The following is a 23368-nucleotide window of genomic DNA, read 5'->3' on the forward strand; positions in this document are numbered from 1 at the left end:
CAAGATTTCCCTAAACTGTGCATTCAGTATAGTCAAAAATCACAAGATTTCCCTAAACTGTGTATTTCAAAATGAAGAATGTGATGATAATACAATTTTATCAAATAAAATAGGACACAATATTTCTTAGAGAAATTTCCCCAAAACCAAAATAAACAAAAGAAAAAAGTGGTATTCAAGTATTTGAGAAACACAATCACTTAATTCCTGAAGAAGTCATCATTTATTACTATCAGTGATAATATTTCTGTATTTAAATTCTTGCTAATAATCAAGAATGGTACTTTACTTTTAATATTTTTCTCTAATTCAATCTTTCTAAAGAGAAGAACATTTTTAATTTCCACTAATGACCTGAAGATTTATTACCTATTTCCATATTTCTCCAATTAGCAAGTACACAAACTAATGTAATTAGGAAACCGCACAATAATAGGAAATCAAACAGACGTTCGGCATTATACAGTTGAAAAAAATCTAAAACTGCGTTACGACATAATTTCAAAATACTTCTAAATGCTTTTCTGTGGTTCATTTTGGTTAGAAAGTCCCATTTTCTCAGTATATAGAAATTCATGCTTTGGCTAACTATCTCACAGTATTGAGAATTTACATTTACAATTAAAAATTGGCTTATAATAAAGTTTCCCTATGTTTATGTTTGGTGGTATCCTTTGAAGTTGTTTCTAGAAAAATTTTGCTTTGATTTTTAAAATGGCTTCCTTAAAAGCTGGGGCAGTTTGAGATATTATTTCACATGGAAAACAATACATTTTCCCAGATCATAGGAGAATGTTTGAGAGTAGAATTAGAACCTTTTCACTGAAAGACACATGCATGCACAAACACACATGCATGTATAGACACACACACAATATGTGAAGAAAACAAATTTATGAAACTACTCCTCTGAATCTGAGGAGCATTTTAAAGCTTCTAAAGGCAGTTTGTTTTCCTAAGATAAAACTAATGGGTCACACATGAATTTTAGCTTATGAGAAGCTGTGGGGCCTTTGGCACTTGGAAAAGGAGTCCGATAGCTGTGACTCAGGGGAAGTAAGAAATGGCATAAAGGTGGCCCAATATATTTAAATTACTATTTAAAAGACTCTTACTTCCTCTTCACCAGGAACAAAACCAGACAAGTTAGGATTTATTTTTAGTTAGAGGATAAGGCTTGATACTGACTGCTAAGAGTGTAAATATTAGAATATGTTTCTGTGATAAATGACGGTATTTAGGGTATGGTATGAAATGAAAGATCTTGAAAGAAATAATTACCTTTACAGGAATCTTATTGTTAATTTGTTTTCAATTGTGAAATAAATGAGTTGTACAAATAGTCACTAAGTTTCAGATTTAAAATTCTGTTTCTTTCAAATAATCTTTGTGGTTTTAGAAGTGATCTTATATTCAGATGCTAAATATATATGCACTATTTTAAATCCATGATCTAATCTTAAAGTAACATGCGTAATTTTCTTCCTTCATATTTAAGAAAGTGATGATGCCTAAAATGTGATAGGCATATTTATATACATTTGGATAATATCTATAGATTTGGCCACTAGATTCCTTTCTAGTTTTTTTTTTTTTTTTTTTTTTTTTAAACAGAGTGTTCTTTAATTCATAATATAAATTCTGTTTCCTGGCTGGTAAATGAAAAATCTGGAGTGATGATCATGTGGTTTTTAATAGATTTGGTTTAAGAGTTTAAAATCATCCTCTGTTGGCAGCTGTTGCGTAATAAAAAAGTTGGCTGGTCTTCATCATCCCTGGTTCCTGGGAGGTAAGCCCTAAATCCTTGGAATTTCCTGAGAGATAGGAATGTCTTTATTATTCATGGTGGGTCCCTCAGATACATCTGAGTTTATGTTAACAAGATACCACTTCAGTGTCTGACCATGCCAGAAAGAACAACCATGCACTAGGAGAGTTGGGGCTTTGAGCCAGATGTTATCAGCCTGACCTTTAGGGAGGAGAGGATAGTTAGATGTTGAGTTCAATCATGTGGCCAGTGACTCAATCAATCATGCCTATGAAATGAAACTCCAATAAAAATTGTGAACACCAAGGCTGCGGTGACCTTCCCCAGTTAGTTATATTCCTATGGGTCCAGAAACCCAGGCAGGGATATGCTTTCTCTCACAGTTCGGATTTTAAAAAGGCATAGCTACAGTAACAAAAGATACAAGTGTCTTTAGATAAAGGTGTTAATAATAAGAAATAGAATGGCATTATAATAACTTATGAGTTCATCACTCATGAACCTCATCTAAACTAAATGTCCTCATCACTGTAAAGTTACTCAGATCTGGAGAAGAGTCTGTAGTGTTTCATTAACTGTATAGTGAGAAAAGAATCTAATTTGTCCTATATTAACCCATGACAATAACATGGTCAGTATCTACGGGGAATCTGGGGGGACGGGAACAGTTTAGTACCGTGGTGGAAGCACACATTTAGAAGTCCTAGGCTCAGTTTCAGTGCTGCCCTTCATTAATGATAGAACCTTGGGCAGTTTATACAACTTCACCAAACCTCAATTCCTTTATTTGCCAAGTAGGGCTAATAAAATAAAGAATGAAAGATACAAGCAATGTTATAGGTCAAGTGTCATTTAATTTCCTTTCATCTTATTAACATTATTCTCTTGCTTAGTGAAACAACAAATCAAACAAAGAAATGAAGGTAAACTAAGAATCCTTTCACCATTGCTGCCAGCCCGTAAAAACTCAGGATTCTTATTTAAGAGCAGATATTCCTGAAAGAAGATACCGTATCATTATCAATCTTATCTAAAAAAAGATTTACCAAACAGTATACACTGCTTCTGCAAAAAGTAACTGATATCATGTATAAAGTAGGAAGTAAAAATATACTTATTGAACTATAAATTGATAAGGTCATAACAATGCCAACAGCAAAAGTCCTTTCTCAACACCACATATTCCCCTTCAAGTTTACTACTCCAAGTTAATGGCTGAATTATTTGAAGACTTTAAACAAAATTTAGTAAGATTAATGTGTTAAGAAATTCCAGAAATATGTATAAAAATATCTAATCACTATGTTGTATAATAGGAACTAGCATGGCATTGTAGGTCAATTATACTTTAAAAACAAACAAACTCATGGAAAAAGAGATCAGATTTGTAATTACCAGAGACGGGGATGGGAGAAGGAGGAATTGGATGAAAGTAGTCAAAAGGTACAAACTTCCAGTTATAAGATAAATAAATACTAGGGTTGTAATATATAGCATGATAAATATATAAGAAAGTTGTTAAAAGAGTGAATCTGAGGAGTTCTCATCACAAAGAAAAATTTTTTGTTTCTATTCCATTAATTTTGTATCTGTATGAGATGATGGATGTTCACCAAGCTTTTTGTGGTAATCATTTCATCATGTATATAAATCAAATCATCATGCTGTATACCTTAAACTTACACACTGCTGTGTGTCAATTATATCTCAATAAAACCAGAAGACTAAAAGAGAAATTCCAGAAAAAAAATTAGCTAAACTTCAGTACCAATACAGAAAAAGATTATAAAAGGTATGTATACACAGTTTGAAACTTCATTTTCACTTGTAACCTCTAAAAAATAATTGTTTGGGGGACAGTGACAGATTTTCTTCTAGTTTTCCCCCAAAATTATGTAATTTATTTCAAGTAAGTTTCCATTTAACAGAGCATACTGTTTTCCTCTCTTAGAGTTCCCTTCAGAGTTTCTGAAGTGTTCTCAGATTTTTGTTGAGTGTCTCATAAATAAACACACCACTAAAGGGTACACTTTTATAAGAATTCTCAAAAGAATGATGTAAACACTTGTACTTTGCACAGGCCAGGTTGACTTCTTTGAATTGCTAAAATTTCTTCAAGCAAACACATGAAGGAGTTTGCAGAAATGTAAAAAAAAAATGAATCTATGAAGCTTTATTTTCCTATGCTGTAGCAAAATAACTGAAAATAAAATTATCTTGAGACACAATGGAGGAATTGGAGGGTTTAATTTAATCCAGTTTTCTCAGAGTTTGAAGCCATGAGTTTAATATAGACCTTTGAGGGTCCTTGAGAGGTAATAAAGCTATAAACAATTCAGGGACAGGCTTAAATTTCCAAAGTATTTGCAAACACATTTAATCTTTCTAAATACATAAGGTTGATTAGGCTATAAATCTTTAAGTCTGCATGGTACTAATTTTAACTGAAGTAATATTACTGACAGAATAGAAAAGTTGCTATTGATCTTTGTTATAACTATTGCATACCCTCTGATATTTATAATAGCCATAAGGATGGTTAATACTTGTGGTGCTGATGACACAAACACAAAAAATTATATGAATCATATAACAAACAGCTATTGAAAAGAAAAACATTGTAAAATGCCAGGTTTAACATTTTGACTTTGTTTAGAAATATAACTCTTCAGAATTTCCGTCATGGCTCAGTGGTAATGAAACTGACTAGTATCCATGAAGAAGTGGTTTGATCCCTGGCCTTGCTCAGTGGGTTAAGGATCCCGCATTGCTGTGGCTGTGGCATAGGTCAGCAGCTGTAGCTCTGACTTGACCCCTAGCCTGGGAACTTCCATATGCCACAGGAGTGGCCCTCAAAAAGCAAAAAAAGAAAGAAAGAAAGAAAGAAAGAAAGAAAGAAAGAAAGAAAGAAAGAAAGAAAGAAAGAAAGAAAGAAAGACAACTCTCCAAGGAAGTAAGAGCATTCTGGTTATGAAGTTTTTCTAATAGCAGTCAATAACAGAATCAATGGCATGGCAGTTTTCAGTTATAAAAACCATGCTGATTATGTGGGCTTTGGAGCTTGACAGATCTAGGATCAAATCCATCCTTTCTCTACCTTTCAATGGCTGTGTGATTTTAAGAAAATTGTGTAAGCTCTCTGAGCCTTACCTTTTGCATATTAAATATGCAAAACTAGACTCACAGGTGGTTGTGAGGATTAATTGAGGATAGGTGAAATCTGGAGAGTCAAGAATCTTTCTCACTGAAACACAAGGTTCTGTTTCATGCAGGGGAAAGAGAATAACAGAATTTTTTTAAAAAAATTTTGTATTTATACTTATTTATTTTTGCTTTTTAGGGCTGCACCCGCGGCATATGGAGAGTCCCAGGCTAGGGGTCAAATAGGAGCTACAGCTGCCGGCCTTTGTCACAGCCACAGCAATACCAAATCCTTAACACACAGAGTGAGGCCAGGGATCGAACCCACAACCTCAGGTTCCTAGTCGGATTCGTTTCCGCTGAGCCACGATGGGAACTCCAATAACAGAATTTCAAATGTCACAGCTTTCCCTGATCTAAGCATAAATGAAAGGAAAAGAATAGGGGGGTGGGGAGACTAGTTTGGATGCTGCTGCAGTGATCCAGGTGTGGGATTAAAAAAAATTGGAAGTAGAGCAAGGATGGGCAGTTTTGAAATGGAGTAGGATATGGTGCAAAAGAAAGAACTCATAGAAACTGAATGTTTGGGAACTTGGAGTGAGAGAGACGAAAAAGCCAAAGAAGACACAAGGTCAGCAGTTGTGTGGATTTTATTCTCATCGATGGATTGACAGAATGATCTTATTCAGGGATAGCACTCAAAGTATTTACCAGTCTGCATGCCATCCACCGATCCATGAGACCTTTTGCCAGCTGGAGAGCTGGAGCCAGATGTTGGAGACTCTGAGCCAGGCCCCTTTAGTTGCTGAGTAGTTGGGTGGTTTGGGACATCCCTGGGGAGGGTCGGAGGTGGTAGTTGGGAGTATTGGCACTTTTCAATATTGTAATAACTGACAGGGCCATACCAGTACTTTTAAGTTGAATATTAACCCTGATGATATAAACCAGTACTTTTAAGTTGAATATTAACCCTGATGATATAACCTTAATCTTCTTGTCTATCTTTTACCCTAAGTTTCTTCAGCCATTCTCCTTGTGAAGTAAATCATATGCCATTTTGGTCATCCTGCCCTGAATAATGGCTGGTGTCTTTCCTAAACTGTGCTGCCTGCATTAATGGATAAGTGGTCTACCAGCTCAGAGGAGAATTTCTGCATCACGATTTGAACTCCATTTCTATTAGGACTCTTGAAATTATACTTTATTTTCAATATCAATAAAATGAAAATGTAAATCTAATGTCCCTTTTTTATAAAGTGCTTCACTGAAGTAAAAATGATAAAATTCATTTATTCTCTAGCTGGCAAGAAAACTAATTAAGAGATTATTATATATTCCTTAAGCCAGCAAGTCTTTCAATATATTTTAAATTACATTTTGATATTATAATCTTTACTTCCATTTTGGAAAAGTTAATGTGCTCACTAATCTAAAAAGTTGCATAATTGACACTAGACATTTCAGCTAATATAAATTAGCAGGTTCTGCTGAACCTGGAAAAGAGGGAGGAAGAGGACATGATTTGACAGAATAGTGATAATGCAGTCAAAAGTACAATCCTAGGCAAGATTTTATGATTTTATATTTTCAGGATCAGGAACATTGTCCCACTTCTACTAATTTTGATAGCATCATTTATAACAGAGCTAAGTATCATTGATATTGGCAATAAGTTCTATGATAAAAATTTCTATTAATTATTTTATCATTAAAATTAAACTATTACAATTCACTAAAATTTAAATCCAGTTCTTCATTTGAGAGTATATATACTGATGATTTTTTGACATTTAAATGTAGTTATTTTTCTAATAGAATTTCATCCAATTTTTAAAGCTGTATAATAGCTATTTTAAATTGTGTTATAGGTCAGTAATTAATGTTACAATTAATCATTGCCTCAGAAATGGTACCTTTCCAAAAAAAAATCCCCTGTTGAAATTTCATTTTAATACCTGCATTGGTCCATATTTGACAACTAAAAATATTTTCTAATCAACCTCTGAAGCTGTATTTTCTGATGGTGGTAATCATCAAATGCAAGTTTGCTTAAAGGATTTGCTTGACCTTCCATCATAAGCACTCAGACAGAGCTTTCAAAGCTAAATTAAAGTGGACCTAAAATTCCCTTGTGATATAGAAGTGTCCACATGGTGCAAAAGGATTAATAGATCAGTTGTGCTTGCTAAAACACAGTGAAAATAGCAGGTGTTTGGCTGTAAATGGTGATAGAGAAGGCCCAACCAAAGGGTTTTACATCATAGCCTCAGATTCTCTCAGAAGGAAGTGTTGAAATGTCCTTTTAACCCAATTACTTGTTTGACTATTGAATTTTATCCATGACCTCGAGTTTTGTTTGAAAATCCAGTTGCTTCTTTGTATGTTCTTTCAGCTCCTTCATCGGGCAACATTCATGCTCATCTTTAAATTTAGAGCCTCCACGCTGGTGGAAAAAATAGCAGAATGTGACCCAATTTAGAAATGCAATATTAGCACAATACTGCTTGTTCCATCCAGTGAGCTGAGAGTGGAGGCAGAATTTTCTCCAGAATAAAGTCTCTTGGAATTAAAGTAGAGTGTATATCTATACATGATAAATGATATCTAGTTATATGGAAATGTTGTGTGTCTTCCTTCCCAACATTTTAGAAACTCTGCCAACCTTAGAGAACCTTTGGGAACCTAAGGTTAAAGTTGCTCTATGAGTTCCACCTCTTGTTCTCAATCTCCCCTGTGTCAGCAGAATTCCCACATAATCTCTTGGATTACTGGGAAAAGAGAAATCTAGATTTATACCTGTGAATTGCTTTGGGAGCCTACTGAGGAAGCTTGGAGATCACAATTTATGAAGTTTTAGAAAACTGGGATTTCTCATTTTAAATTATACCACTAGTGAGCCTTATCATCATGAGGGGGCACCTGTATTTTTCTGACAATAGTTTTCTTCTCTATAGCGTGAGAATAAATATACCTACAATGCAGAGTTGTTGTAAGAATATAGAATACATCCAAAATTAAGTCAGAAAGAGAAGGACAAATACCATATGATACTGCTTATATGTGGAATCTGAAATATGGTACAAATGAACCAATCCACAAAACAGAAACAAACTCACAGACATGGATAACAGACTTGTGGTTGCCAAGGCAGGGGTAGGGAGTGGGACGGACTGAGAGTTTAGGGTTAGTAGAAGCAAACTGTTACATTTAGAATGGATAAACAGTGAGGTCCTACTATATAGCACAGGGAACTATACCCAGTCTTTTTGGATAGACCATGATGGAAGATAATATAAGAAAGGGAATGTGTGTGTGTGTGTGTGTGTGTGTGTGTGTGTGTGTGTGTGATATACCACTGGGTCACTTTGCTGTGCAGCACAAATTAGCACATTATAAATCAACTATAATACTAATAAAAAACTAAAATGAAACACTTGAACTTTTATTACATCTTTAAATTTAGTAACAAAGCAGTTTTATAACCCTAAAGCTTTAGTGGGAAGTAAAAGAGGTAACACATATTGGAAAATGTGTAGAATTCACATTAACTAAATATCTTTTGAATACAAAATAAGCTTTTAAACTTGAAGATTTTTGTCCCTCTTGCCTATCACTCCAAATACCTCAGGAACCCAGGCAAAAACTGAAGATGGCAGTTTTATGATACTGAATATAGTGATAATAAAAACAACAGTTATTATCTACTTAGTGTGTGCTAAGTACTAATCACTGTTCCCCAATGCTTCTATTATTCTTCATGTTTTCTTGGCTCAGAAGGGACTGATCCTGGATTCAGTCTCTTCTCATGTGTGTCCTCTCTTGACAAAAAAGCTGACTGGTTCCGTATTTGATGAAACTTTTATGAATGTTCCATACTGCCTCAAGGACCATAATTTGGGTTGTCAACCTGAAGCTAGGAATGATACCTTTAAGAAATGTCCTCTGCTTGGAATTTGAGGTTAAGAATGACCAAATTTCAATTCTGAATTACTCTTTCGGTTCATGATGCTTTTCAGTTGAGAATTCCAAAAAAAATGTGTAACTCCTGTGTATATCTGTTCTTACTGTATGTACTCTCAAGTATGTTTTGAGCATAATCATAATACTGGCATACATTGATTCATTCATCCAAGTCACAATAGAATACCATTATTTTAGATAATATTCTATTTTCAGGAGAATATTTATATGAATATCATGTCTTTGATCAAATCTGCCTTGATAAACTATTGTTTTTGAAGGCTACCAAAACAGCAATAACGACAAACCTCAAAATCTTCCTCCTCACTTCTTAGTTTATCTTTTACTGGTACTTTCTGTATGTATTTTCCTCTTTTACAAATTCCTTTCTTTCTCCACAATTTTAAAAAGAAACCACAAAGTAATTTTCTTTTCTACATCCTCTCTCGCTGATGAATGTTACTAACATGAGCAGTCTTTTAGACTTCTGAACATGATAGAATTAATGCTTGCAGCATGGAGGGGATTTTTAGTGCTCTCTATTACAAATTGTGACATTTATCCATTTTTACATGCTGTTTATTACGCCTATTTATATTTTTGGGGAAAATGGTGGCTCTCCATCTCACAGGAGTTTGCAAATGCTGTCAAAACATAGTCACAATAGGAGCATTATAGGACACTATTTTTGCTTTCTTGACAAAATCTCAGTACCTGGCAAAGGTGCACTTGAAGCTGTGTATTTATTTTGGGGAGTAGATTGAAGTTAAAAGATAAGCATGGGCCCCTGATGCTAGCCGTAAGCATCTGGCCTTCTGTATCCTCGTGGAAAAAGCAATGCATTTTATAAACTCTAACTTTTCTTGTATAAATTTGAGTTAGGTACCATGTGGATCAACTACCCAAACATCTCCGGGCTTTAAAGTTGATGTAGAGTATATTCCATGATAATTGGGCAAGGGGACATCATACTTAAATTCTGATTAGCCAAAAAACTGATAGTTACATGGCTGGGTGGCCAGCAGAGGGAGATGTTACACTTGCTCGTGTTTCCACAGTGTTACAAGCCCAATCTATGCCATTTTACAGTAAAATATGTTGAGGGTAGATATATAAGGAAATCATATATCTTCAGGTTTAGGAACTATAATGTTGGTAAAGGCATATGCACGTGTGGAAGTGTCAAAACTGAGTAGATTGTACTTTAAATCAGTCATTTCTGGTTTGAAAGTCAGGACTTCACATCTCTAGTAAAACATTTTCTGTCTGTCAAGGGAGTGGCTACATTTTAGAATTTTTCAAATCATACCCAAATTAACCAGTGCAGTGTATTTTAATTTGTTTTGCACACTAGGCTTAGTCTACAATTAGTAGGATTTGCCTAGAAACATAATTTGATGGTTTTAGATTTATTAACATAATCTACAAACACTATAATATAAGTTTGGGGGTTTGCCAATGAGAAAAATGCTGTAACAGACATATTACACTTCAATTGCTTTTTGAGTGGTAATTTCTGCTGCCTTGATCATTTATACTATAAATACTTACTGAGTATCTTTATAAGCTAGGAACTATGATGGACAGACTGTAATTTCTAGCTCAGGGTACTCCCTGCCCAGGGAGGGAGAATGCTGGGTAAATAATGGCTTGTCTGGATTGCCTCCACATGTTTGTGTGCCCATTAGAATAATTCAAAGAAACAAAGGTCAAACATCCTCCCCACCCCAAACACATGGCTTATTCACTTGTTAACCATTATCGACCATCTCTACTTTTACTGTATGTTTTCCTATCCCAAATCTGAATCCCTTTAGCATAAAATATTGTTATCTTCCTTCAGTCAAGTGAATGTTCCATTCTTATGTTATATGTATGTGATGGCTTTGAAATGGTTTTCTTCCCATTTCTGTTGCTTCTTCATTGCCTTCTGCCCACAATATAGTCTCCTACCTGCAGTTTTCCCTCAGCCTCATTTAACTCCAAATTCTCTCTGACGCTTAAATCTTATTCTTATTTTAGAGGGTACCTAAAATCCTATTTCTACAATATTTCCCTAGGTACTCCCAATGACATTCATTTCTCCAAACTGTGGGTTTTATGTCTGTGTGGTTTGGCACTAGGTCAAGGAATATTTTATCTTGTTGGAGACTTTTTAAAAAAATTGAATTATAGTTGATTTACAATGTTGTGTTAGCTTCTGTTGTAGAGCAAACTTATTCAAGTATGTATATATTGAAGAACTTTTTCCTGTTCTTTTCTATTGTGTTTTATCATAGGATATCGAATACAATTCCCTGTGCTATATGTAGGAACTTGTTTATCTGTTTTATATATAGTAGTTTGCATCTGCTAATCCCAAACTCCTACTTTATCCCTCCCACAACCCCTTTGTTAACCATAAGTTTTTTTCTGTGTGGAGATTTGTTTTATGTGTATATTTTGTCTTCCCAGTATAGCAGGAGCTCCTTCTGAATATCATATTTTATGAGCTCTGTCTGCAATGTCATGTAACTGAATCTTGTGAGTGTGTTGTGAAGTTCCTTTTAAATTAGACCACTCAAAGCATTAAGAATAGTGATGAACAACCAATACAAACTCAAAAGTCACATAATGAAAGGCTGAAATACCAACTCGTTCTAATGATCACACAGGAAAACCTGCTTAAAAGTGCCAATATGCTAAAAACCTCTAAGATGTTCTCAATATAAAAAGCTAGTCATTTCTGTTATCAGTGTACATTAGTTCAATGTAATATTCAAAGTGAGTTACTTACTAAGGCAAATTTTTTGTTGAGAATCATCTGCTCCACCAAAGATGACTCATTATGGAAGAGGTGCGGCTGCATATGGCTCCACATATGTGGAAACCACCAGAACTCATCAACAGACCCCAAAAGACGGTCATCCCCTTCATCTTCCTCTTCAGTTCCTTGGATGGAGTGAAAGGGGGAAAGATTATTTAGTTAATTTCTGTTGTACTGATTGCCTATTTATATGTCTGTATGTATCTATCTGTCCATCTATCCATCCATCCCTCCATCCAATTATGTAATCCTAAATATGTATTTGAAAGATACCATTTATACTATCTTAGATACATAAAAGACTTTGAAGATGAAATGTAGCAAAGGAAAATCTGTCACTTGGAGAACAACCAGACACTGCAGCACAACTCTTTTAAAAGTTTTAAAACATGAGACATGGATATAAAAATCACTGCAAGGTGGAAACACACAACCTTTCCAAAGGACTTGAGGACTTTTAACTTTAGGGATTTCTGTGTAATTTGTCGTTTGGAGAGAATGGGGGATAAGTAAGGAATGCAGTCAAGGGCATATGAATGAGGCAATGACCTCTCGTGGTAGATCATTTCATCATGGGTTGTGACACAACAGTGCAATAAAATAATTCCATAATTTATCTGGATTACTCCTTAGGTCTCAGAATAAGTTACTCAGTGTATATTTAGTGAAAACTAAGGCATAAAAAGGGGAAAAAGGGAAGGAAATGTAGGTGTTATTAGGAAAATTAGAGAAAGCTGAAGGAAAGAAAAAAGAAAGTATGAAAGTGATGGAAAGAAGCTGAGAAGTGGTAAAATTGTAAAACAATCTAAGTAGCACCATGCTCCTTGGTGGCACTCAAGTCCCTCCCACTTGTCCTTTCTCTCAAGTTCTTGAAAGCTGACTTTCCACCCAGAAACCTCTATTTACTTGAGACTCAGCTTTGTTGTTGTCCCTCTGATTTTTCACATTTGGGCTTGTTTTCTTTCTTTCATTTTCTCCAATCTGCAGTTTAGTTTAGTGTGGGAAATTACACAGTTCTCTGAACTTCTGTGAGGGGGTAGGAGTCTCTTTCTGTACTCCCGCAGGCAGAATTTCTTTACTGAAGCATGAAATGAGAGCAATGTAATGTGCCTGTCCTTTGTGATATTAACCATCACAAAGTTAGGCGGCCACACTTTAATTTCAGCCACAAACTGAATCCAATAAGGTCCTAGAACAGCGGATTCCTCAAATGATGTCCTCTTTGTGTGTAGGAAAACCTCCTCTCATATTTTCAACCATAATTCTGATGTGACTGGTGTTAATACGGCCCTACAGGCTAAAAATGGGAAGTGGACTTCTCCCCTGGCACAGCCAGCTGAGCCCAGAGCTTGTTACACTGTGCTTTCATTTAATTTTCCAAGAGAAGAAAGGCAGAACCCATTGGTGGGAAAAGAATCGGATTCTATGATGTGGTGGGCAATGCAAGACACCAGAGATAAAGACATAGTATGAGGCTGCATGGATGTTCTCATTTATATAGGAGGAATAGGATGAGTGGTATAGAATGAGTGGAATAACAAATCTTTCAACAAGGACAGTCTTCAATTTCATTTTCAAGTGCTTAAGTACTCTGCTGATATGAAGGAACTTTTTCTCTCTGTAAAGAGCATCTTTAATCCGTTTTTTCCCCTTATTTTTTCTTCTTTGTCATATAATCATGCTACCACAGCACAGTTTAACAAGTATAGCCTTGGGAGTCACAGATTTTTAGTTTATTTGTAGGTTACATCACATTTGAGTTGTGTGATTGTGGGTAGGTCACTGTTCATGTCAGCAAAAATATCAAGTGTCTACATAGTCCTGACACATACTGGGTAATCTAAAATGCCTATCTTTTTTCCTCCTATATTTCCTGCTCCTGCTCCTGTTCTTCTTGTATCTCTTACATGTGTCTTTCAGGTTTTTTTTTTCCCCACTATAATATTGCATGGGAGGGTGTTTCACTGAGTGTTATGTAGCAGAGGGGACACTGTATTTAAGAATTTAAGAACTAGGAGTTCCCTAGTGGCCTAACAGTTAAGGACCCAACATTGTCACTGCTATGACTTGGCTTACTGCTGTGGCGAGGGTTCTATTCCTGGCCCAGGAGCTTCCATATGCCGTGGGTGCGACCCTAAAACAACAACAACAACAACAACAAAAAAAACAACAAAACAAAAAAGAAATATTTGCTGCATATGACTGGTTATGCTTAAATACATATATATATATTTATACATAAGAATGATGTCATTTGGTTTCCTTGCAGTTAAACATCTCTACTCTCCCCTTGCTGAACATTTTGTATGTCCTCAGAATACCATATTAATTGAGATTATAGTCAGTTACTTGTTACAGTTTTACTTTCCCATACTGAAAACAGGCAGACATCTCTTGGGGTTTCCCAGTAATCAGTTTGTTCCTGATTTCCACCGCCCCTGCCTAAGCTGAAATTTCTAGTTTATGAAAAGTCACCCCTTCTATGACTTTTAATCTCTATTCCTTCTCTCCTACATCTCCTATCTTTCCCTGCATCCTTCTTATCTCCCCTTTATGTATTTTTCTAGTCAACCTTTCCCAAAGTTTATTTATCAGGATAATACGACAGATTTCAGAATTCTTTGGAAAGAGTTCAGGCATGTGTTGTCCTTTCCTGAATATCATGGTGAAATCTGCTATTAAAATATTCATAATTTTAATCATGGAAGAGTCAGACAATGTCTGCCCTCTGACAGATTTATGTAAATTCACAGTAGGCGTAATTGTATGCCTATCCTTTTTTCTTCATAAGTCGTTCTTATCTAATTTCCTTTAAATCCTACTTGGTGGATATTTTACAGTAGAACTAATTATATTGAGAACAAGTATCTATTGCTTATTACTTAAAACATCATGATAAAAAGCAGTTGAAACATAGTTGTTCATAGCTGATTGTCCTCGCCTCTTGACACTGCTTTATCCCTCTACTTTACTAATTTTTGTCAGAACTGGAGAAAGAGAGAACTAGAAGTCAAATTCCTCAATTTTTAAGTGTCATTTCTTAAGTTGTTATAAAACTACACTCAGATCTTATAGTTAATGCAAATTATTATTTTATGTATCTATTCGAATAACCTATGTCTCTTTTGTATTTTCTCTGTAGTATTTCCTACTCTGATATTATATTAAAAACCATCATTGATGAAGACTGTGTTATGTTTTTCAACTGTCATCTCATTTAATTCTCACTACAACCCTCCGAGCTAAGTGCCACTGCTAACTCTGTTTTGCAGATAAGAGAATTGATATTTGGAGGGGTGAAGTAATTTGTCACAAGTCATTGGGAATATTTCGATAGAAGCTGAATTCTGACCCAGATCACACAACTCCAAATTCAGGACCTTTAGCCATCACTGACCAAACTGACCAAGTTAGAAATAATTAGCATTTACTCATTCATCTAACATTATTCTTCATCTTGTTAATTCTGTGCTATAATTGGAATTTACAAATACTATTGTTTCTCAGTGATTTGGGAAAATATATAGTCCTAAAGAACCCACAGATTAGGGGAAGGAACCTTTTGCCATTCAACTTCCTTAATCAAAGGTTGCCCATTAAATGATGAAAACTGATTTTTTCTAGTATGTAAGACTTGGGCTCTGACTGACCTAAAGTTAAGACTATTTTTTAACACTTAACTAGCTATATGACCTTGGGCCCCCTCTAAGTTTCTATGTTATTATTTAGAAAACAAGATAACACATCCTTTAACTCCTAGCATTCAGTGAAAAGGTACATGAAAAGTGCTTAGCTAAGTACCTAGAGTATGGTGATGCTTACAAAAAAGGAACTGTAATTTGTATTCCTTCATCTCTTTATTTCTCACAAAGTGCACGAATCCTTCAAAAACTAAAATAAATCAAACAAAAGGAAACCCTCTTCTGAAATAAAGTCTTACTATTATGACAGTGCTATTTTACTCCTTCCCTTCAAGACTGAATAAAATAGAATTTTTAGTAGAAAAAGGAATTACTCATTTACAAGGCAAGACAATGTAATTCAATTAAACTTTACAATACGTAATTTTAAAAGGATTCAGAGTATTAAATTTTATATCTGTTCCCATTGAAAGTTGATTTTATGCAACCCTAGCTAAGTTTTTGTGGATGCTTTCAGACCTTATACAGACAACAAAACTCTTCAAGCCTTGGCCTTAGCTTCCTCCTCTGTTCTATTTTCCCTGGCTTAGAGAGGGGACATTCTTACTGTGAGCTGTGGGAAGTACCCGTAAGGAAAAAAGGACAAATCTGTCAGAAAAAAGAATGAAGGAAAGCAACTGGCTAGAGACATTCATTAGTCTTCAGCACTGGGCAAAAAATTGAGTTCCCAGGAGTGTTTTCTTATATTTCTATTATGTTCGAGGAAGTAATTATTCTTAATACTTAGGGTGATTTTCCTTCACAACACAACATGGTCAAATTTTATTTGAACAACCTGACCTTGTTTCATATAAATACTAATAGTTAAAATAAGAGTAATTTTGTTTTCACTGAATCATTTGTTGACTAATTCATTTTTTTTTTTTTTTTCAATAGACTCTGTTCTACTTGCTGGTGTTATAGCAGGAAAGTCTTTGTGGAGTGTTCACTTTAGTGAAGGAAGAAAAACAATTGATAATTTAAAAATAAAGTGCATTCAACATCCATTCATGATAAAACATTTAGCAATTTAGAATTTCTTAAGCTAAAAATGAGTTTCTATAAAATAGTCTGTTCAAAGAATTCCCCTCAAAAATAGGAACAAAACTACTGAAGCATTTTCCCTGAGGTCGGGAACAAGATATGAGTGTTACTATCACCACCTTTATCTAATATTTACTGGAGATCCAAGCTAGTGCAATAGGCAAAGAAAAGAAAAAAATTCATAAAGCTCAGAAAGAAATAAAATTTCTACTATTCAAAAATTATATGATTGAATAGGTAGAGAATCCCAAAGAATCTATAAACTATAGAATTTATAAATGAATGTAGCAAGGTTGCTGAATATAAGGTCTATACATAAAATAAATTACATTTCTACATGCTATCAACAGAGAAATGGCAAGTAAAAAATTAAAAAGACACCATTTACTACTGCACCAAAACACTCTACCATGGAATAAATATAAAAACAATAAAGTTTTGTGAAGTATAGTTAAAGACGACCTACATATGTTCAAGGGTAGGAAGGCTCAAGATTTAGGGTAGCAATTCTCCCCAAATTAATTAATGGATTTAATGTAATCACAATCAAAATTCTAGTGAGTTTCTTTGTAAATATTGGTAAGATTTTAAAATTTATATAAAAATGCAAAAAGAATTGCCAAGGAAATCTTGAAGATGAACAAACTTGAAGGACTTACAATAACAGATATCAACATCAATTATAAAGTTATGATAGATAAGCTAGTATGATGACACAAATAGATCCAATAGACAGGAGAGTCCAGAAACAGAGTCCACACGTATGTGGACTTCTAATTTATGACAATGATGCCACCAGGGTACCTTGGGAAAGGGATGACCTTTTCAATACTTAGTACCAGTGAGATATCTTTATGGAAAAAAGAGGATATTTTGACCCCTATATCACACATACACAAAAATTAATTTCAGATAGATCTCAGATGTATACATTTTAAGAATGTAGGAACATATTTTCATGATCTTGTGGCATGTGAAGATGTCTTTAAAAAGGTACAAAAAAGGAAAAAGATAAATTGGACTGTAATAAAATTAAGTATTTTTGTTCATCTAAAAACACCAGTAGGAGTGTAAAAAGACACCTACACATTAGGAGGAAGTATTTGCAAAACATAACTTACAAAGGGCTCATTAGAAATATATAAAAAATTTCTACAAATCAGTAAGTAAAAGCAGACAATCAGTTTAAAAAATACCAAGGTATTTCAAAATAGAGGATATCTAAATGGTCAATAAATACACAAAAGAAGCTCAGTTTCACTACTCATCAGTAAAATGTGCATTTAAACCATAATATGATATCTCTATATACCCACCAGAAAGCCTAAATTAAAAAGACAATATCAAATACTGGTCAGAATGTAGAACAACAGGACAATTCATAAACTGTTGGAAATATAAATTGGTGTAAACATTTGAAAAACTGGCATTATCTACTAAAGCTGATCATAAATGTACCATACAACAAGCAATTCTTCTCCTGACTGATAACCAACAGAAAAAACTACTTATGTCCTCTGAAGGAGAGGTACAAAATTGTCCTTAACACAACTATTCAAAAACAGTCAAAAGTCCAGAAAAAATCTAACCGTCTATGTTGGAAAGGAACGGAATAAAGAAATTTTGATGAATTCAAAACAGTAGAATCCTAAAACCAATGAAGATGAGAGAATTACAAATATACACACCAATTTCTGTAAAACCAAAATAATATTAAACCAAACAGCTGCATATGGAAGAGTATATATACTATACGTTTTCTTTTATACACATCTCAAAGCCTGGCAAACTCATTTATGCTATTAGAGGTCAGGATAGTGTTTCTCTGTGAGAGAAGCTAGTGACTGTAAGGCAGTACAAAGGAGAGGGTGTGTGAGATTCTGGTAGTTTCTCTTTCTTGATCTGCATGTTGGGTAAACAGCTCTGCACATTTTGTGAAAATTCATCGTGCGCTATACTTATTACTTATGCACATTTATACATGTAAATTATTGTTCAAAAGAAAAGAAAGGCCCTTAGATAATAACATGGTGGATAAAAGTTCAAACTATTAATATTTTTAAAGGTTGAAAAAATAATAGGTTAAATGAAATTGAAAAATATGAGGAAAAAAAGTAGGGGAGAGATACAGGTACTATCGGAAGGTGTGAAGAGGAAAGGGTCACAGTTTTAAAGAGCTTGATCAGAGAGGCTTTAATGAGAACAGTTAATCTCCTTTTTCTTACCTGTATGGTAAAATTTCCCTGAAAATCCCAGGTTGAATGTAAAATTTGTGATTTGTGTGCGCAAGAGATTCTGAGTATCAAGCAGGGCCTGAAATACATAATTTAAAAAAATGTATCAGGTAGAGAATGGCCTTGAGAAGACATCTTCCTTCAGCCTTAAAATATAAAACTTATGCATCAGAGTATTAAATGATGGAAAGTAGTTTCTTTACCACTTTGCAACTACAGAGATGCTTCTGAGATTACATAAATATATACACAAATGTATCCTTTAGCTTGCAATAAGACAGCAGAAAGTATCAGCCAGAAAAGGGAGGTTAAATAAAAAGTTTATTCTTCATGTATCAAAGGAACTAGTGTCTAGGACATAAAATACATCTTGTTTTACCCCTCAGGGACATAATTCACCAACTGTCAAAAGAAGGACTCTGTTTAAATGAAATTATGCAAGAATATATATTAAAAGAAACAGATTGTTGCTTTTCAGATACATCTTTGGTCTTTAAAATCCAAGACTTTTCAATCTTTAAGTCTTAGATTCCCCAAAGATAACAAAAACAAACTCATAGATACAGAGAGCAAATGAGTGGTTGTCAAAGGGTGGGGCTGCAGGGGAAAGGAGTGGAATAAGTGAGAGAGATTAAGAGGTACCAACTTCTGGTCATGGAGATGTACTTGACAGGGGATATGAGAACTACAGTCAGTAATACTATAACAACTTCGTATGGGGAAGATGGTTTCTAGACTTAGGATGTCGATCATTTTGTAGTGTATTTAAATGTATAATCACTATGCTCTACTTCTGAAGCTAACATAATACTGTATGAAATTTTAATTTAAAAAGAAGTAAATAAGAGATAGATAATATATAGATACAGCTATGATTTTCACTAATATATAATTATATAATATAATTATATTACTATATAATATCTTGCTGACAAATATAATAATGCCTGGTATTTTATGCTGCTTTAAAAAAGTTTATCAAGCACTCCTCTATAATCTCTTTTGTATTCCTCATCACAATTCTATGAGTGGAGTTCCCGTCGTGGCGCAGTGGTTAACGAATCCGACTAGGAACCATGAGGTTGCGCGTTCGGTCCCTGCCCTTGCTCAGTGGGTTAACGATCCGGCGTTGCCGTGAGCTGTGGTGTAGGTTGCAGACGCGGCTCGGATCCAGCGTTGCTGTGGCTCTGGCGTAGGCCGGTGGCTACAGCTCCGATTCAACCCCTAGCCTGGGAACCTCCATATGCCGTGGGAGCGGCCCAAGAAATAGCAACAACAACAGAAGACAAAAGACAAAAGACAAAAACAAAACAAAACAAAACAAAAAAAACACAATTCTATGAGTTAGATTATTATCTCCACTTTAGCAAATGAAGGGCCAAGTTCAAAGAGATAATATGTATTATCTATCACTAACAATAACAACTGTATTAGTAGTAGTAATATTAGTAGCAGCAGTAATAGAGGGGCAGCAGCTGATGACTGTTGAACACAAACAATCATGGGATCTCTGAATAAAATGTATAGTTTCTCCCCCCAAAAAGATCAAGACCATGAACATGAGGGTCAGGGCTTCCACATATCAGTTATACTATTAAAAGATTTTGTTGTGGATCGAGCTATATTATGGAGGGGTAGGGAAGGTTTTGGTGTTGTATAGCAAAAAGAGTATCTAATCTGGAATCAAGCGACCTACATCCTTAATCTAGGATCTACCTACCAATTTTATCTGTGAAAATGGACAAGTCATTTCTCTTCAGTTTCTTCATGTGTAAAAGAAGTGTTGACTAAGATCCTTTGCAAATCTATTTAGTGTTACCTTATGCTTCACTGGAGGAGAGAAAGAATGTAAGAATGTGAATTTAAATAAGAATGAGAAAGAAAAGAAGAAGGAAAATCCATTAAATACTGATAGCGTGATAAATACTTTAAAGAATATAGCAATTAAAAACTCCGATTCAAAATAGATTTAACTGTCATTAGTAGGGGGGTTTTGTTTGTCTGTTTGTCAATGAAAAGGTAAATTAGAGGAGGTTCACTATTATTGTGCTACTGTCAATTTCTCCCTTAATGTCTGTTAATATTCGCTTTTTACATTTACGTGCTTCTCTGCTATGTGCATACATACATACAGGTTTTATATCTTTTTTAAAAAATTGATCCCTTTATCATTAGTAAGCCTTTCTTTGTCTCTTTTTACAGTCTTTGTTTTAAACTTTATTTCCCCTAAGTATTGCTATCCCAGCTTCTGTTTTATTTCCATTTGCATTAGAATATCTTTTCTCATTCCCTCACTTATAGTCTGTGTGTGTTAGAGATCAGCTATGAATCTCTCGTAGGCAATAAATATTTGGGTCTTAATCCATTCAACTCTATGTCTTTCGATTGGAACATTTATCTATTTACATTTAAAGTAATCATTGATAGGTATGTACTTATTGCCATTGTGTATTATTTTCCAGGTTTTTTTTTTTTTTTTAAATAGTTCTTTCTTTCCTTTTTCTCCTGCTCTCTTCTCTTGTGATTTAATGACTATTGTTAGTATTACGTTTGAATTCATTTCTCTTTATTTTTTGTGTATCTATTATGGGTTTTTGGTTTTTGGTTAACATGACGTTTATGTATAAAAATATTTATGTATGGCTGATGATCTGTTAAGCTCAAATACCTTCTAATAGACTTACATTTTTACTCCCTTCCCCCTGGATTTTATGTTTTTGATGTTATATTTTATATCTTTTTATTTTATGTATCCCTTAATTACTTACTGTAGCTATAGATGAATTTACTACTTTCGTCTTTTTTTTTTTTTTTTTTTTGGCCATGTCCATGGCATATGCAAGTTCTCGGGCCAGGAATCAAATCTGTGCCTCAGTAGCAACCCAAGCTGCTGTAGTAACAGTGCTGGATCCTTAACCTGATGTGCTACTGGAGAACTCCCACTACTTTTGTCTTTTAACCTTCTTACTAGCTTTATAAGTGATTAGTCCACTACCTTTACTGTATTTATTTACTATATTTATTTTTACCTGAGATTTTTCCTTTCATAATTTTCTTATTTCTACTTATGGCTTTTTCTTTTCTACTTAGTGAAGTGCCTTATTTCTCGTAAGGCTAGTTTAGTGGTGATGAACTCTTGAAACATTTGCTTGTTCGTAAAACTATTTATCTGTCTTTCAACTGTGAATGATAACCTTACTACGTTGATATTCCTTGTTGTATGTTTTTCCCTTTCAGCATTTTGAATGTATAATGCCACTCCCTTCTGGCCAGCAAAGCTTCTGCTGAGAAGTCAGCTCATGGTCTTATGGGAGTTCCCTTGTACATAACTAGTTGTTTTTCTCTTGCAGATTTTAATATTCTCTATCTTTAATTTTTGCCATTTTAGTTAAAATGTGCCTTGATGGGATGAACTTCTTTGACTTCATCTTTTTTTTTTTTTGGCCAGAGTTGAATTGCATTTACTGTACAAAGAAAGTAAAACCCTCCCAAATGAGCCCAGGAATGTCACAAGTGAGGACAGCAGCAAAGGGTAGTGTTGACACAGGACCATCTTTCCCCAAAACAAAGTCCAAAGAAGGGGCTCTTGCGCCTGACCCTGCTGGAAGCCAGGCCTTGGCCAGGCTCCCACTCACAGGTGCTGCAGCCCCTCCCTGCCTCACCTCCCAGAAGAGCAGCCCCTGGGGAACCCACCACAGAACAGTCCCCAAGCACAGGGGTCACAGGCCAGGGAAGGGCCCATAGGCAGGAGGTGGAGTTGAGTACCACTGTGACCTGCGGTCACGTCACCAGCCAGATGGATGCAAGGAGGCCAGGCCTCCAGCTCAGGCTGGCTGGTGGGTCCTCGAGGAGGGGCTCAGCCTCCACCACTAAGAAACAAGTGACAGGTGACCTCACAGAGGGGTGACACCAGGTGAGGAGCAGCTATGGGATATCACCCAAGGTCAGGAGACCAGCCGGCCAGAACAGGGTCTAGAAACCCGAGGAGGCAAGTGGAACAGGCTCAGACCAAACGTGCCCAGGACCTGGCGGCCCCAGCAAGTACTTATTGTCTACAAATAGCTTGCGTCTTCCACTCAGACAGACTCGGAGCCAATTTCGTGTAGCAGCATTTTGTAAACAGAACCAGGGGAGGCTGTCTGTCCCCATGTGGGGTGGGAGGGAGCTGGGGGGGTTGGGGGGTATATTCCCCACTCCCCCTTTTCCAAGAAACATGGATGGAAATTCCACTTGGGAACCTGCAAATTGCTCATGGCTCTAAACCCATAGCTCTGTGACACACAGGATGTCATCCAGGAAGGCTGACAGGAGCCCTGGAAGCTGCAGCCCAGCCACACAGACTGCTGGGGCCTGGACCCTTGCCACTGCCCAGCATTACACGGTGGGGACACTGACCACTACACTCAGAAAGGCTGCCGCGGGTGGCCACAGCGTCTGACACTGCTGCTGCCCAAGGCTTCCATGTGTCCCCACTGGCCCTCACACAGCCCACATCCCTGTGACAAGTGTCATGTGAACTCGGATTCACACCTTGATGGTGGATTTCTTCCCATCTTTGGTTCAAAGACCCGCCCTCTCCCAGGGTCCCCAAGCTTATCCTCCCAGCTGTCATGGCCTCACCCAGTGGTTGCAAGTAGGCTTCCCTGCTGGTCCTTTGAAATTGTACAAAAGGGGTGAACCATCTTTTACATAAATAAGAAAGGGAACTGGCCCCCAATTCCAGGGACAGCCCTTT

General features: G+C 35.7%; 1 protein-coding gene across 3 annotated transcripts in view; it reads right to left on the reverse strand.

The window, feature by feature from the left end:
* The window catches only part of NDST3 (N-deacetylase and N-sulfotransferase 3), a 147048-nt gene that overhangs the window by 72881 nt on the left and 50799 nt on the right, over positions 1 to 23368 (reverse strand). For all 3 annotated transcript variants that reach the window (XR_014813132.1, XM_084973089.1, XM_005666900.4), the window contains exons 3-4: positions 18625 to 18712; positions 11646 to 11800 (exon numbers count right to left, since the gene is read on the reverse strand). Coding sequence is in view for 2 of the 3 variants with exons in the window: in XM_084973089.1 (XP_084829215.1) it covers positions 11646 to 11800; positions 18625 to 18712 (243 nt within the window). In the remaining variant the exon portion in view is untranslated. The remainder of the gene's footprint in view (positions 1 to 11645; positions 11801 to 18624; positions 18713 to 23368) is intronic.

This window comes from Sus scrofa, chromosome 8, assembly GCF_054392235.1.
Source record: "Sus scrofa isolate SSC_HxYL_T2T_F1_AM1 chromosome 8, Sscrofa_HxYL_maternal_Yorkshire_Landrace_v2.0, whole genome shotgun sequence".
In the NCBI taxonomy this organism is placed as follows: Eukaryota; Metazoa; Chordata; class Mammalia; order Artiodactyla; family Suidae; genus Sus; species Sus scrofa.